This window comes from Capricornis sumatraensis, chromosome 14 (genome assembly GCF_032405125.1).
Source record: "Capricornis sumatraensis isolate serow.1 chromosome 14, serow.2, whole genome shotgun sequence".
Classification (NCBI taxonomy): Eukaryota; Metazoa; Chordata; class Mammalia; order Artiodactyla; family Bovidae; genus Capricornis; species Capricornis sumatraensis.
The window spans coordinates 34,474,384-34,488,966 of NC_091082.1; the positions used below are offsets into that span (position 1 = coordinate 34,474,384).

At 48.9% G+C, this 14,583-nt stretch overlaps 1 protein-coding gene across 1 annotated transcript in view; it reads right to left on the minus strand.

Moving 5' to 3' along the window:
- CAPN8 (calpain 8) overlaps positions 1–14,583 on the minus strand; it is a 75,178-nt gene that overhangs the window by 29,736 nt on the left and 30,859 nt on the right. Inside the window, exons 3-6 of the mRNA XM_068985637.1 lie at positions 3,714–3,832; positions 3,067–3,200; positions 1,832–2,000; positions 763–846 (exon numbers count right to left, since the gene is read on the minus strand). Of these exons, the coding sequence (XP_068841738.1) occupies positions 763–846; positions 1,832–2,000; positions 3,067–3,200; positions 3,714–3,832 (506 nt within the window). The remainder of the gene's footprint in view (positions 1–762; positions 847–1,831; positions 2,001–3,066; positions 3,201–3,713; positions 3,833–14,583) is intronic.

Here is a 14,583-nt window from a genome sequence, read left to right on the forward strand (position 1 = left end):
GTGAAACACAAATACACACAGTGAACATTAAGGCCTTTTTAATAAATAACAAAAACTAAGACACCATTGCATTCCCCTTTTTGCCTTAGCCCTCAGGAAACCCAAAGCAAAATTAATTTCTCCACTGGCACACTGTCTTTAGCTTGGACTGTCTTCTGTATTTTGCCTTTGTTGTATGGTTTTATTGAGTCTGTGCTTTTCATTGCAAACCACTGCACATCCTTTTTGGAAGTAGGCAGACTATAGTAAATAAAAATAATGAAAAGCTTAGCCCATGCTTTCTCCTTGGGTTGGAGAGTAAGGAGTATCTGCGTTCCTCTCACTATCACACCCCCCACCTTGAAAGCTGGGGCAGGTATTGCTGCCTTTTTCGCTTTGAGAATCCTATGGGTTTCCAGTGCTTTACCTGTACAAACATACCTCCTAGAAAGAGTGTGGATCTAACTGACAGTTTCTACAACTTTCCTCCAAAACCTTCTGTCTCTTTCTGGCCACATCTCAGAGGAGAGCCTGCATTTAGTTAGAACCCATAAAGCTGTGGCTCAGAGAGGTTACATAATCCATCTCTGAGTGGGTAAGAGGAAGAAGGGTCCTTGTAATGAGCAGAAGGGTGTCAGGGGCTCTGTGCAACCAAAGAGGCTGCACCCCAGCAGGGCTGGGAAGCACTAGGTAGTGATCCCCTCTCTTTCTCTCTAGGATGACAGGGATTTACGGTAATTCCATCATGCATTACCCTACCCATCCATCCCTGCCCAATTTTACCTCTTCGACTCCAGTGACAGAGTATGCATGACCCTTAACCAGCTTCTGGCTGGTGATGGCTTCCGTTTCGGCTGCACTGGAGACCTGAATTGAGAATAAAGAAGTCCACTCAGAGTGGCTGACCCTGACCTTCTTGGGACCAGTCCTACAAGGCTTTCTAAGAACAAGCTACACAGCCAGAGGGTCCCAGTGCAACTGGAGATATATGCAGGCAGAGCAATTAGCCCCAGGTAAACAGAGCTCTCTCCATCCCCTCCTCTTTGATCAGGCCTGCCTGGCACTCCTGGAAAATGACTTACAAGCCTTTAAAATGACATAGGAAGCTGGGAAGTCATTTATTCCCCAACAGGGATCCCACAACTGCCTGCAGAAGACTAACCATGACAACCCCTCTGGACTGGTCCCAGTTCACCAACGGGGGTCCCTAGAGTCTCTCCTCAATAGTCCCATACCCTCCCCAGGGTCCACAGCACTTCTCTACAAAAAAACACACATATCCTGCTGGGGTTTTTATAGAGAGGAGAAAGGGAGGTTGTTCCTGCCTGGTCATTCATATGTGTGAGACCACCAGGTAAGGAGAGAAAGAGCAGGTGGAGGGGCTGGTGGCATCCAGGCTCTGGTGTCCAGGCCACCTTGGAATCACATACCGTCATCCCCCAGACAGAGCCTCACCCCTAGTTCAAAACCTCTTCCCTTTTCTTCAGTGAGCTCCAAGCCCCCATCATATATTGTTGATCACTGTATTTCCAAAATCCCAAAAGGGGGTAGCAAAGGTAAAGCCCAGGATCGAGGGGTCAAGACTGCATTCTTAGGGCAATTCCTGCAGAACTAAAGGGGCTTGACACTTAGGGCTCTTAAAATTTCTGAGTGTATGAGACCAAACTCTGGTTCCTATCCATTAATTAGGTCTTGCCACCAGCTCCCACTAGCTAGGGACCAATATTATCATGGGACTTACCCCGTAAGCCCCAGACTCTGGCCCAAAGCCTTCCCAGCCTCGAGCCCCCAATCTGGTCCCTTCCCTACCACACACAGAGAGGAGAAGCAAAGAGAAGCCATCCCAGCTCACGTCAATGGAGCAGGCCAGCAGAGACCCCGAGCGGAGGGCCTTCCGGATGATCTGGAACAGACCAGCCGGTGGCTTCTTCAGGTTATAAAACTCAGAGATCCCACCTGTGAAATCCTCAAACCCCTCCACCGTGGACCCTCCAGTGAGAGCCTCGTAAGAACCGTTGAGCCTGTTGGACAAGAAAGAACACGGGTATCATCCACAGCCGTTACCAAGGGGGGCACGTGGGATGGGGCAGGGCCGCTGCTAGGATGTGCTGTGCCCTGGAGGGCACAGGAGGGCCTTAGTTAGTTTTGTCTGTGGGCCAAGGAGGGGTTTAGGCACAGTTTCACAAGGCCAGCTCAGCACTCTGCCAGGAACGGATCTCAGAACACCTCTCACAAAGGCAAGTGCTCTTTCAAAAAGCAAAGTGCAGGACTTCCCTGGTGGGGTCCAGTGATTATGAATCCGCCTGCCAATGCAGGGGACACAGGTTTACAGGACACTATTGAAGCCTGCATGCCTATAGCCTGTGCTCCACAGCAAGAGAAGCCACCCCAAAGAGAAGCCCAATCACTGCAAATAGATACCCTTTACTTACTGCAACTAGAGAAAGCTTGAATGCAGCAATAAAGACTCAGCACCGCCAAAAAATAATACATAAAAATAAAAAGCAAAGTGTAATCATTCCAGAGCTGACACTGACATCTTGGGTTTTGACATCTTGGGTTTTGGGGGAGTTGAGGGCATGGGTAAGGATGAAGGGGACCCTCCCTCAAGGCTGAGAGGCCTCCTTTGGGGCTTGCTTTGGGAATAGGGCTGGGAAGGAACAGGGGTTGCATTTTATTCATCAATAAAATGAATTAAAAGAACCCCAAAGAAGGCTTTGAACATTGAATACCAGTGAAGAAGACTGACTCCCAAACAAAGTGTAGAGACTTTGGTGAGTCTGATATCTAAGCATATTTGCTTTATTCTTCTTCATTACTCTTTAAAGAACTCACATTGACCTAAAAACTGACCTGGAGGCTTTAAGAAGACAAAGCCAGCATCCCAATTCACACATTCATGTGGGACAGAGCTAAGCTTTGAACTCCTAGCCCAAATTTCTGTTTCTCTCAGTTACTGAGGATACTGTACACGTGGGGTCTGGGTGCTGGGAAAGACTTGGTCAGGGCACCCAGAGTCGGGGGGGGGGGAGGGGGCAAGCTCCCCCAGCTCTGCGTGGTCTCCCAGCTCCTACCTGCACCACTTACTTGGCATAGGCCTTCTCCAGCAGCGCGCTCCAGAATTCACTGCCTTCTTCGGAATGCAGGAAGAGCAGCTTTCCATCCTTGGTGGGGAGCCTGTCGTCCACGACCACCTCCACCCACTCTCCATACTGCCAGAACTGGGGGAGGGAAATACAGCATCCGCTTACAGGGATGAGCCGCCAGGCAGAATCAGCGTCCTCAGGGGACCTCGGAAGGAGCCTCTGAGCTGGTCAATGCTCCAGCCTTTAATGAACTGGATCTGTCATTTAAGAGCAGGATCTGTCTTATTTGACCATGCCCACGGGAGACGCCAGTGAAAGCGGAAAACAAGTTCAGAGGCCGACTTTGTGAATAAGGGAACCTGCACCACGCTGTGGCAGCAATGGGTGACTCAAGCCCACATCTCCTGACCCTCACTCCAAGTGCTTTCCTCAAGGCCACGTGGCCTGGAGGAGACGGGAGTGGATAGGCATGTGGGTGATTGGATGAACACGTCAAAGCAATGGTTCTCAAACTCAAGGACTCGTCAGAATGCCCTGGAGGGATTGTTAGAACCTAGGCTACTGGGCCCCAAGCCCAGATTTCCGATTCTTGGCGTGGGTCCCCAGACTACAGAAAGCAGGGTCATTGCCGAAAGCTAGGAGGGATACCTGAAAATGAAAGATTCCTGCATAGTTCTCCTGGAAGCTCTGGTCCCTGGGAACCACGCGGTACAGCAGCTCTCGGTTCAAGGTGAGGGAGGCAATGGCCGCCAGCAGCCAGCAGTCACCTGTGCCGGGTCAAGGGGGACACACACTGGTCAGGCCAGGCCTGTAGGCTCGCTGCTTTCTTTGATTCACTGGCCCATTCAGGCCAAAGCCATGTGACTCCCTTCTAGGTCAGATAGTCGGACTCTCTTCCTCAGTGCGTGAAGGTCCTACAGCCTTCTTGGAAGTTCTTAGCTCCTCCCTCACCACCTCACACACACACACACACACACACACACACACACACACACACACACCATTCCACATGTCCTCAGCACTCAAGAGTGGAGCAGAAGACAGAAAAGAAGCAAAAATCAGCCTCTTTGACTCCTTAACAGCAACGTTAAGAAAACATCTGGGGACTTTCCTGGTGGTCCAGTGGTTAAGAATCTGCTTTGCAATGCAGAGGATGCGAGTTTGATCCCTGGTCAGGGAACTAAGATCCCAAATGCCTTGGAGCAACTAGGCCCACAGGCCACCACTACTGAGCTCACGTGCCACAAGTAGAGAGTCCGTGCGCTGCAACGGAAAATCCATGTGATGCAATGAAAATCCCATGTGATCCCACATGCTGCAACCAAGACCCGACATAGCCAAATAAATACATATTAAAAAGAGAAAACATTTGGTGGGGGGAAACACTGAAGCGATGTGGTGAGCGCAGGGGTGTATGTGTGTGTTCCTTGCTCCTTGGCCTTGCTCCTGGCTCCAGACCCAGAGGTAACAGAGTTGCCTCTTCGTGTCTGTTGGAAGAGTGTCTGCCCTTTTACGTTTCAGAGCTCACCATGACAGGCTTGATCTCTCATTGCTTATAACACTCCTGAGATAGTAATTAGCATGAAATTATCATACTTTTACGCATAACAAATAAAAATTAAGAGAGGTTAAAAATGATAGGGCTCAGCGCTGGTCACTTTGGAGATCCAAGTAAATGCAAAAGAAAACAGAAAAATGCTTTCTGTGCCAGTCAGGGCACCCCCAGGCCCAAGCCCCTGAGTGCTGCCTCCATGGAGGGCATCTTAATCTCCCATGGTGTTGACTCCAAAGGTGAAGCACAGGCCCCAGACACCCCTTACTGACCTTAGCATCCTGTTAGCATCCCGGGGTGGATCTAGCATCCTGGAATTGATGTAAACCTATGTCACATCCATCTGCCTGCTTGTTCTACACCAGTCCCTGAGATCTCAGTGTCCCGTGTGTGCTGCTTATTGCATGAACGAATGAGTCCATCCTATGTCCAACAGCTGCCTCCTCCCCATTTCATTCCAGAGCCCTACTTCTAGGAGTCTAGGGTTTGGTGACAAGTTTGTCCCATTCCTGTCCCACTCAAATGGCTCCAAAACCCAGCCTGTGTGTCATAGCCTTCACCTTGTCCACAGAAACAAAATCTGAACATCCTGAGGTTATCTTCAGAGGAAGTCCCTTCACCCTCCTCTGAGGACCTTGTCCAACTCTCTGTTTTCTTTCAGTGCTGTGGCCCAGGTTTCATACATAGTCCAAGATGAACACACCAAGGTTCTCTCAGATGCAGGCTACCTGAGCAGGCAGTAAGTGAATGGTGGTCCAGGAACCCACCTCCGAGCATCCGTCACCTGCTCAGAACAGCTCCATCACAGGTCATCCCAGAAAGCCTTTTGGTCTACCTGCCCTCATCTCTCTCAACAGAAAGGTTTCTGGTTTGGTCCCATAGTAATTCCTTTCCCTCTGCCTTCACCCAATCAGACTCATGTATTTTCTCTCTCTCCCTCTCTCACACACAGTTATTTTTTGAAGAGCTTTTCTGACCCAGAAGTCAGCCTACTCCCTGCCTCCCACTCTCACTGACAAATGCCCTCCTCCCTACGGCAGCAGGGCCTCCAGGTGGGACCAAACCCAGTAGCTGGAGGAGATAAAAACTGGTACAGCAGGCGTGGGACTGCAGCTTCTCATTAAAGAAGACTCAAGGAGGCCAGCGCCTCGTTCAAAGGCAACTTCCAAAGAGTGGATAAAATAACATACTCCCTTCTCTCATTCCAGCCTTCTTCCTGTTAACATGTGACCATCTCACTCCTCTGCTCAGAAATCTTCGACTTCCTCCACTTCTCAAGAGCAAGATAAAAACTAATGGAGCATCAAGACCCTTCACGACATGCCTCCTTCCTACTTCCCCTGCCTGCCTCCCACTGTCCTCCCACTGTGAGTCCGGTCTCCAGATGAACTCGGATCTGCATAAACACCATGCCCTGGTCTTTCCCAGCTCACGTTTTCACTCATCCATCCACCCGGCTTGTAGAGTCCCTGCCCTAAGACCATCCCCTTTCTCCTCCTCCATGAAGCCTTCCTTGATGCTTCTCATCCTCCAGGCGCAGGTCACCTATTTTTCTTTGTGTTTCCCAAAGACCTTGTTTATATCGGGTTGGCCAAAAAGGTTCGTTCGGATTTTTCTGTACGCTGTTAAGGAAAAACCTGAACTAACTTTTTGGCCAATCCAGGACTTCTCGGTGCACAAGCTCTTCCCCGTCCAATTCCTGACCCACCTCGGTGCCCCATGTGCTCCATCCCCAGAGCCCCCAGCACCTTTCTGGGCCTCTTGAATGAGACTGACTTCCCCGCCGTCGTCCCCACCCCCGCCCCCGCCCAGTCCTCTGCAATCTCTTCCTGCAGAACAGGCACACGGATCCCTTCATCTTGGCATCCCCAGCAGGTAGCCAACACATAGCAGGAACTCCATGAATGTTTAATGAATAAAAATAAATGTTTGCAAGAGAAAGACAAGTATCACATGATTTCACTTATACGTGGAATCTAAAATACGATACACATGAGCTTATATACGAAGCAGAAACAGACTCATAGACATGGTAAACAACTAACGGCTACCAAAGGGGGACGGGGAAGGATAAATGAAACTTTGGGGATTAGCAGAAACAAACTACTAAATAAAACAGATAAACAAGGTCCTACCATAGCACAGGGAGCTATTTTCAATACCTTGTAATGAACCACAGTAGAAAAGAACATGAGAAAGAATTTATATATGTATAACCAAATAACTTTGCTGTACACAAAAGTTGTAAATCAACTATAACTTAAAAAATGTTTAAGAGTTTTAAACAATTTGTGAATATGTGAAGGTAGTGCTAGTGGGAAAGAACGCACCTGCCAGTGCCGGAGACATAAGAGACGCAGATTCAATCCCTGGGTGGGGGAAGAGCCCCTGGAGAAGGAAATGGCAACCCACTCCAGTATTCTTGCCTGCAGAATCCCGGGGACAGAGGAGTCCAGAGGGTCGCAGAGGCAGACACAACTGAAGCGACTTAGCCCCACACACATGACCAAATGGATCAATGATTCATATGTTTGTTCTTGTGCAAATTCCCAACAGCACCTCACATATCTGCACTGAACATCCCTGGTGTGTGGAGAGGTGGAGCCCAAGGAGGACATGCCCTGAACGTGACAAGAGGCAGCTCCGCCAGTATCAGGGGCCTCAGCCTCTAAAGCTAGAGGGCAGAGGGAGACGAGGGAAGACCACCGCAGAGGCGCAGGCCTCTGGGAGTGGGCAGTGGCTGGTCCGCAACCCTCCCTGAGGCTGGTGGCCTCTCACAGAGATCCGAGCACACCTCCCTTCACGACGAGCTGCCACCTTGGTTCTCTTCTGATACCAATGCTCTTGCTGCCAGACATGCTGCTTCCAACAAGCCCAACCAGCATACTCCTTAGACACTACAATTCACCGCAAGGACACAAAGTGTCCCTCAGCTGCTGACATCAAAGGGGCTGCCCAGCTGGAGGAGAGTTTAATTTGTTCTTAATTTGCCTCATTCCTGACATTTCCCCGGGTCTGCCTGGCTCTCGCAGCCAGCACAGAGCTGCGAGGAGATGCAGCGGGTACCCGGGCTCTGGGATGCCTGCCAGGGGCCCCGTAAGATGTGATGCACAATCATCACAAAGATGCTTTCTCTAAGGCACGGATCCAAATGAGCGTGTTCCTCTTCCCAGAACCCTCTTGGGAGGATGGACGTTTATGCTGTCGCTCAAAACATTTCAGAGATGTGTCTGGGGATCTGCCTGGACACCTGCACATATACAGCGACTTCTCCGTGGACGCACAGCTTGATCTTTGAGCACAATGTTAATATCCAAAAGCGACCGAGCGGCTTTTGGATCTAAGTTTAGTGGTGAAAAAGATGACAGAAAAAACTGGGAAAGAATCGTGATGGTCAAGGCCCTCCTCCCCAACCACCCTCCAACGAGGGCAGGTCGCGGTTAGAGTCACCGACCAGGAAGCTAGAGAATGGCTCCTGTACCCCTGTCCTCGTGGGAAGTCTGGAACCACCCGAGCTTTGCTCTTCCCACTCCTTCTTCAGGTTAGATATTTAACGGGTTTAATATTTATTAAAAGAATAAGCTGACTTATTTTTCCACTCCACTCAAACTTCCCACTCATTGCATCAGCAGGCCTCAGGGCTCTAGTAAACAGCAGGTAGATCTCAGTCATTATAATGGAGCTGCTGCCCTGCTTTTGTGAAAAACATGTTTTAAGCCACTGAAGAAATAATAATTCAGGGTCAGGCTTTGTTAAAAACAAACAAACGAAAAACTCCAAATTCAAAAATTCCATTTACATGTTACCATCAAAGCTTGATGATCTAAACACCCAGTGTTAGGATAAGCCCTAGGTATCAAGAACTGGGGCTATAGTCTAAACGAATTTTTCAAGCATCAAGGGAAGAAGCGGAGATGCTTCTGGGCTACCGGGAGGAGAGAGGAAGAGAAAAAAAGAGAGAAAAGGTCAGACATTGGAACCCCTGTCATCATTCCTCTTCCACCGGGAGGTTGACCAATAGCCGGAGCAGCAACAATAGCAAAACCACAGAGAGTTTTAAAGAGGAAGCCAGAGCAGAGAGGATTTATGCCCAGCTTCCCACCGAGGACACGTGGAGCAGAATAAAAATGGCACCACGGAGAGCACGGGGTTTGGCGGGGTGGGGGCGCTGCGCGGGGAGATGCGAGAAGGTGGTAAAGAGCGCCCTCTAGGGACTTCCTGGCGCTCCAGCAGCTGAGACTCGACGCGCCCAGTGCAGAGGGCCAGGGTTTGACTGCTGGTCAGGGAACCAGATCCCACATGTCACAACAAAGAGTTTGCATGTCGCAACTAATAGCTACTGCAGCCAAATAAATAAAAATACTAATATGCTTAAAAAAAAAAAAGAGCACCCTCAAGTCTTCCTCTGCCATCAGGGCTAAGGGCAGGGGAGAGAAGGCAGGTCAATCCCACCACAGAGGCCGTGGGTGACCGCCTGGCTCAAGGCCATGGAGGTGTGCCAGCATACTGAGGCAAGCCTAGGTCAGCCAGGGAAGAAGGTCCACTGGACCCCAACAGCACCAGCAGCACAGACCGCACACCGCACACCATTCCCAGCTCCTCGAAACCAGGGGGACACAAGGGCCAGCCACTCTCCTCAGATAGCCTGGAGGACATTTGGCCTTTCCTTCCATGCAGGCGCCATCCTGGGGAGGCTGGAGAGGGGCCAGCCCTGAAGAAGCAAAAAAAAAAAAAAATCACCCAAATAGAGAGATTGAAGGAAGAGCATTTACCCAAAAGGGACAAGAACCTGAAACAGGACGAGGCAGAAATACCTTTTATTGGCCAGTTGCCGGGTCCCTCCCACTCACGGTCAGTGGAAACTGGGGCTCCCCAGCAAGCTGAGAGAAGCGAGGATACAGACTGCGTGACGATTGCATATCTGAATGTAACGCAGAGACTCTGACGTGCCACTGTGTGCTTGCTTCCTAAAAACCCATCCTTACTATTTTGTCACAGCTGAGGCTTCCTGCGTCCGCTCCTCACTGTAAGATGGCTGCAGGGGTTCACACTCGGGCTGCTGTTTTCACTCTGCCCGTCAGCACCAAGCAATCGCTGATGCCTCTCTCCTCCCCTCCGTCCCATGGGTGGACAGGCCTTTTCCAGCCCTCTGCATCCAACTCCTGCCTTCTTGGATGAACTCAAACACATACACACATGCTTGTGGCCATTCTCGCTTTGTTGACAATTCCCAGCTCTCTGGCTAGACCAAAAGCTGACTGGAGGCAGGCAGTGAGCTCATGTCTTCGTAGACCTCAGCATAAAATGCTTCAGTGAATGAAATCATTCTAGTAGGAAACTGGCCGACCTGATCTGAAAACTCACACCTTAATTACGAGCAAGAAAGTCTCATAACTTAGCCCATTTAGCAGTTGAGATCTTGAACTGGGAAAATAATACAGCATACATTCATGCTGCATAAGACTAGAATCAGATTGAGAATTTAGAGTTACTATCCTAGTTAATAGGGGCTTTCCTGGTAGCTCAGCTGGGAAAGAATCTGCTCGCAATGCAGGAGACCCCAGTTCAATTCCTGGGTCAGGAAGATCCCCTAGAGAAGGGATAGCTTACCCAATCCAGTATACTTGGGCTTCCCTGATGGCTCAGATGGTACAGAATCCACCTGCAGTGCAGGAGACTTGGGTTCAACCCCTGGGTTGGGAAGATCCCCTGGAAGAGAGCATGGCAACCCACTCCAGTATTCTTGCCTGGAGAATCCCTTTGAACAGAGGACCCTGGTGGGCTACAGTCCACAGGATTGCAAAAAGAGTCGGACATGAGTGGCTAAGCACAGCACAGCATCCTAGTTAATAAAGCTCCTATAAGTTTGGGATTAATAGATATACACTATCATGTATAAAATAAACAACAAGGACATAATGGAAGCACAGAGAACTATATTCAACATCATAACGGAACCTAACAACCTAATGGAAAAGAATCTGAAAAAAGGATACATATATGTTATTTATGATTCTTCAAACAGAATCACTTTGTTGTACAACTGAAACCAACACAACACTACAAATCAACTTACTCTAAATTTTTTAAAAAGGAAAAATATTAATAAAAAATCTCCCATAACATAGTATATCCAGCCAGAGCAGGTCTCTCTAGCTGACACTTGGCTGGATGGCTCTGTGTTGCCAGCCATCCTGTGCTCTGTAGATGTTCAACAGCACCTCTGGGCTCTGCCCACCAGGTGCCAGGACCACCTGCCTCCCAGCATGACAATCAAAAATGTCTCCAGACACTGCCAACATGCCCTGGGATAGGGGATGGAGGATCATCTCCCACCCCCATTGAGACCTCATGAGCCAGAACATCCACAGCAAAATCGGGGGCTGAGGGAAGTCTGAGTTGGAAAAGATTGGACAAAATGGCTTTGCATATGTCTCCAATTCTCAACAATGGCTCAGTATGAAAATGTCACTGATGAGGATGATAACAATGTTTCCTTAGTCCATTACTCCTAGAGTCTTCTGGAAGCCACTTTCTTCTTCCCCCTTCCTTCTTTCACACCTGTCTTTGCCAAAGAAAATTGTTAACAACCAAAGGAAAGCTCTGACTTGCTCCTCAAGGTCGGCACCCAAGCCAGAGTAGGGTGTCATCTTAGCCCGCTTCCAGCATTCGCTCATCTCAGGATCCCAGGTGGAGCATGATTAGACTTAGGCCCCTCTACCTGGATTTGGAAGAGTGACCGTTTGACCTCTTGCAGACCTCCTGAGCTATATCATTCTACCATTCGTCTTTTCTGCAAATCATACAGACGTCAGCCTTCACCGTTGCAGGTCAAGGCAAAGCTAGCCATTCCTGAACTTGCATGACATAAGTGCCACTGGGTCCCCTCACCCCCTCTCTGCAGCCTCGGTGGCCAGCCTCCATCCCAGATAACCCTTCTGCCCTCTCTTCAGGGTTGGCCCAGAAGCACAGATGCCTGCCAGCCCAGGAGAGTCGGCTCCAGCTCTGCAAGGGTCTTTTGGCATCCTCAGGGGTCCTGTTTACTCTGACATTACTGTCAACCTCTCCCTGCTCCCCCAAGACACATCACTCCCTCCCTGGAGCAGTGCCTGCCCAGGCTGGTCTGGTGGTGCACAGGACCAGGGGAATGAATGAATCAACCACATTCACACTCCCTGCATCCTAGCAGAAACCTCCACTGACATTCCAGTCCTCTTTGAATCATTTAGTACATCACCCCCACCTCATACCTGCCTCCAGCCCTCCTTGGAAAACATCTCTGGGAGGTTCCCTTCCTTCAGGTTTAGGGAGTATGTCTTGTATATCAGTCACCATCACTCACCAGCACTTGGCAAGCATTGCTGGTATAGGACACTGGGACAAGAGAGATGTAAAAGACATGACCCCTGCCTTCAGGAAGCCAGCAAGCTTAAAGGAGTCAAAATAGCACAGCTTTTGCCCTCAGAAAGCCTGGGTTTAAATTCTCAGGCCCCGCTTTGCCTGCCAAGTAACATGTTCAGTACAGTTCAGTCGCTCAGTCGTGTCCGACTCTTTGCGACCCCATGAATCACAGCACGCCAGGCCTCCCTGTCCATCACCATCTCCCGGAGTTCACTCAGACTCACATCCATCGAGTCCATGATGCCATCCAGCCATGTCATCCTCGGTCATGCCCTTCTCCTCCTGCCCCCAATCCCTCCCAGCATCACAGTCTTTTCCAATGAGTCAACTCTTCCCATGAGGTGGCCAAAGTACAGGAGCTTCAGCTTTAGCATCATTCCTTCCAAAGAAATCCCAGGGCTGATCTCCTTCAGAATGGACTGGTTGGATCGCCTTGCAGTCCAAGGGACTCTGAAGAGTCTTCTCCAACACCACAGTTCAAAAGCATCAATTCTTTGGCGCTCAGCCTTCTTTACAGTCCAACTCTCACATCCATACATGACCACTGGAAAAACAATAGCCTCGACTAGACGGACCTTAGTTGGCAAAGTAATGTCTCTGCTTTTCAATATGCTATCTAGGTTGCTCATAACTTTTCTTCCAAGGAGTAAGCGTCTTTTAATTTCATGGCTGCAGTCACCATCTGCAGTGATTTTGGAGCCCCCAAAAATAAAGTCTGACACTGTTTCCACTGTTTCCCCATCTATTTCCCATGAAGTGATGGGACCGGATGCCATGATCTTTGTTTTCTGAATGTTGAGCTTTAAGCCAACTTTTTTGCTCTCCTCTTTCACTTTCATCAAGAGGCTTTTTAGCTCCTCTTCACTTTCTGCCATAAGGGTGGTGTCATCTGCATATCTGAGGTTATTGAAATTTCTTCCAGCAATCTTGATTCCAGCTTGTGTTTCTTCCAGTCCAGGGTTTCTCATGATGTACTCTGCATAGAAGTTAAATAAGCAGGGTGACAATATACAGCCTTGACATACACCTTTTCCTATTTGGAACCAGTCTGTTGTTCCATGTCCAGTTCTAACTGTTGCTTCCTGACCTGCATATAGGTTTCTCAAGAAGCAGGTCAGGTGGTCTGGTATTCCCATCTCTCTCAGAATTTTCCACAGTTTATTGTGATCCACACAGTCAAAGGCTTTGGCATAGTCAAGAAAGCAGAAATAGATGTTTTTCTGGAACTCTCTTGCTTTTTCCATGATCCAGAGGATGTTGGCAATTTGATCTCTGGTTCCTCTGCCTTTTCTAAAACCAGCTTGAACATCAGGGAGTTCACAGTTCACATATTGCTGAAGCCTGGCTTGGAGAATTTTGAGCATTACTTTACTAGCATGTGAGATGAGTGCAATTGTGCGGCAGTTTGAGCATTCTTTGGCATTGCCTTTCTTTGGGATTGGAATGAAAACGGACCTTTTCCAGTCCTGTGGCCACTGCTGAGTCTTCCAAATTTGCTGGCATATTGAGTGCAGCACTTTCACAGCATTATCTTTCAGGATTTGAAACAGCTCAAGTGGAATTCCATCACCTCCACTAGCTTTGTTCGTAGTGATGCTTTCTAAGGCCCACTTGACTTCACATTCCAAGATGTCTGGCTCTAGATTAGTGATCACATCATCATGATTATCTGGGTCATGAAGATCTTTTTTGTACGGTTCTTCCATGTATTCTTGCCACCTCTTCTTAATATCTTCTGCTTCTGTTAGGTCCATACCATTTCTGTCCTTTATCAAGCCCATCTTTGCATGAAATGTTCCCTTGGTATCCCTAATTTTCTTGAAAAGATCTCTAGCCTTTCCCATTGTGTTCTTTTCCTCTATTTCTTTGCATTGATCACTGCAGAAGGCTAGCAACTCCTTAATTCTTATGATCCGTGGTTTTCTAATCTGTAAAATGGGTTTCGTCTCACAATTTATCGTACAGGATCATTTGAGCAAAAAGAACTTATTTGTAGCAAGAGGGATGTTTAAACATAAATAGCAACTTTCAGTTGGGTAGAGAGGACATCAGGACATAAAAAATATGAGAGATGCACATGGGTGTACATGTAACAGCTGACATATTTTTAGAGGGTCTCTTGAGTATCTTGATTAATGGTCCCCTCAGGGTAAGCCAGCTTCTCTCTACCCCAACCCCATTTACCAATACAGCTTCATGGAGGGCAGAGAGGGATGAGCAATAAGAGGTGGGCTCCAGAGCAAGGAGCAGGGGCCCGAATGGGGTGAGATGAGCCCAGAGAACAACGTCTCTTGGACCCTCCCCAGTTGGGATTCAGAGAAAACCACTGTGGGGAAACTTCTACAACACAGAGGGAGTGGGCAGCCTCCACAAAATTAAGAATGTAGTGAGCCATGAGCTGACTCTCAGAAAATCCCCCAACCTCCCCTGTGGCCTCAACAACAACAAAAGAAAGGCAGAGGCCAACAGCGTGCAGGCAGGAAGCAGGCTGAGCAACCCTGGCAGACACAGCTAGTGTGCACACGGGGCCCCAGCCGACCGGGCCTCTGGCGCCATCTTGGGCCT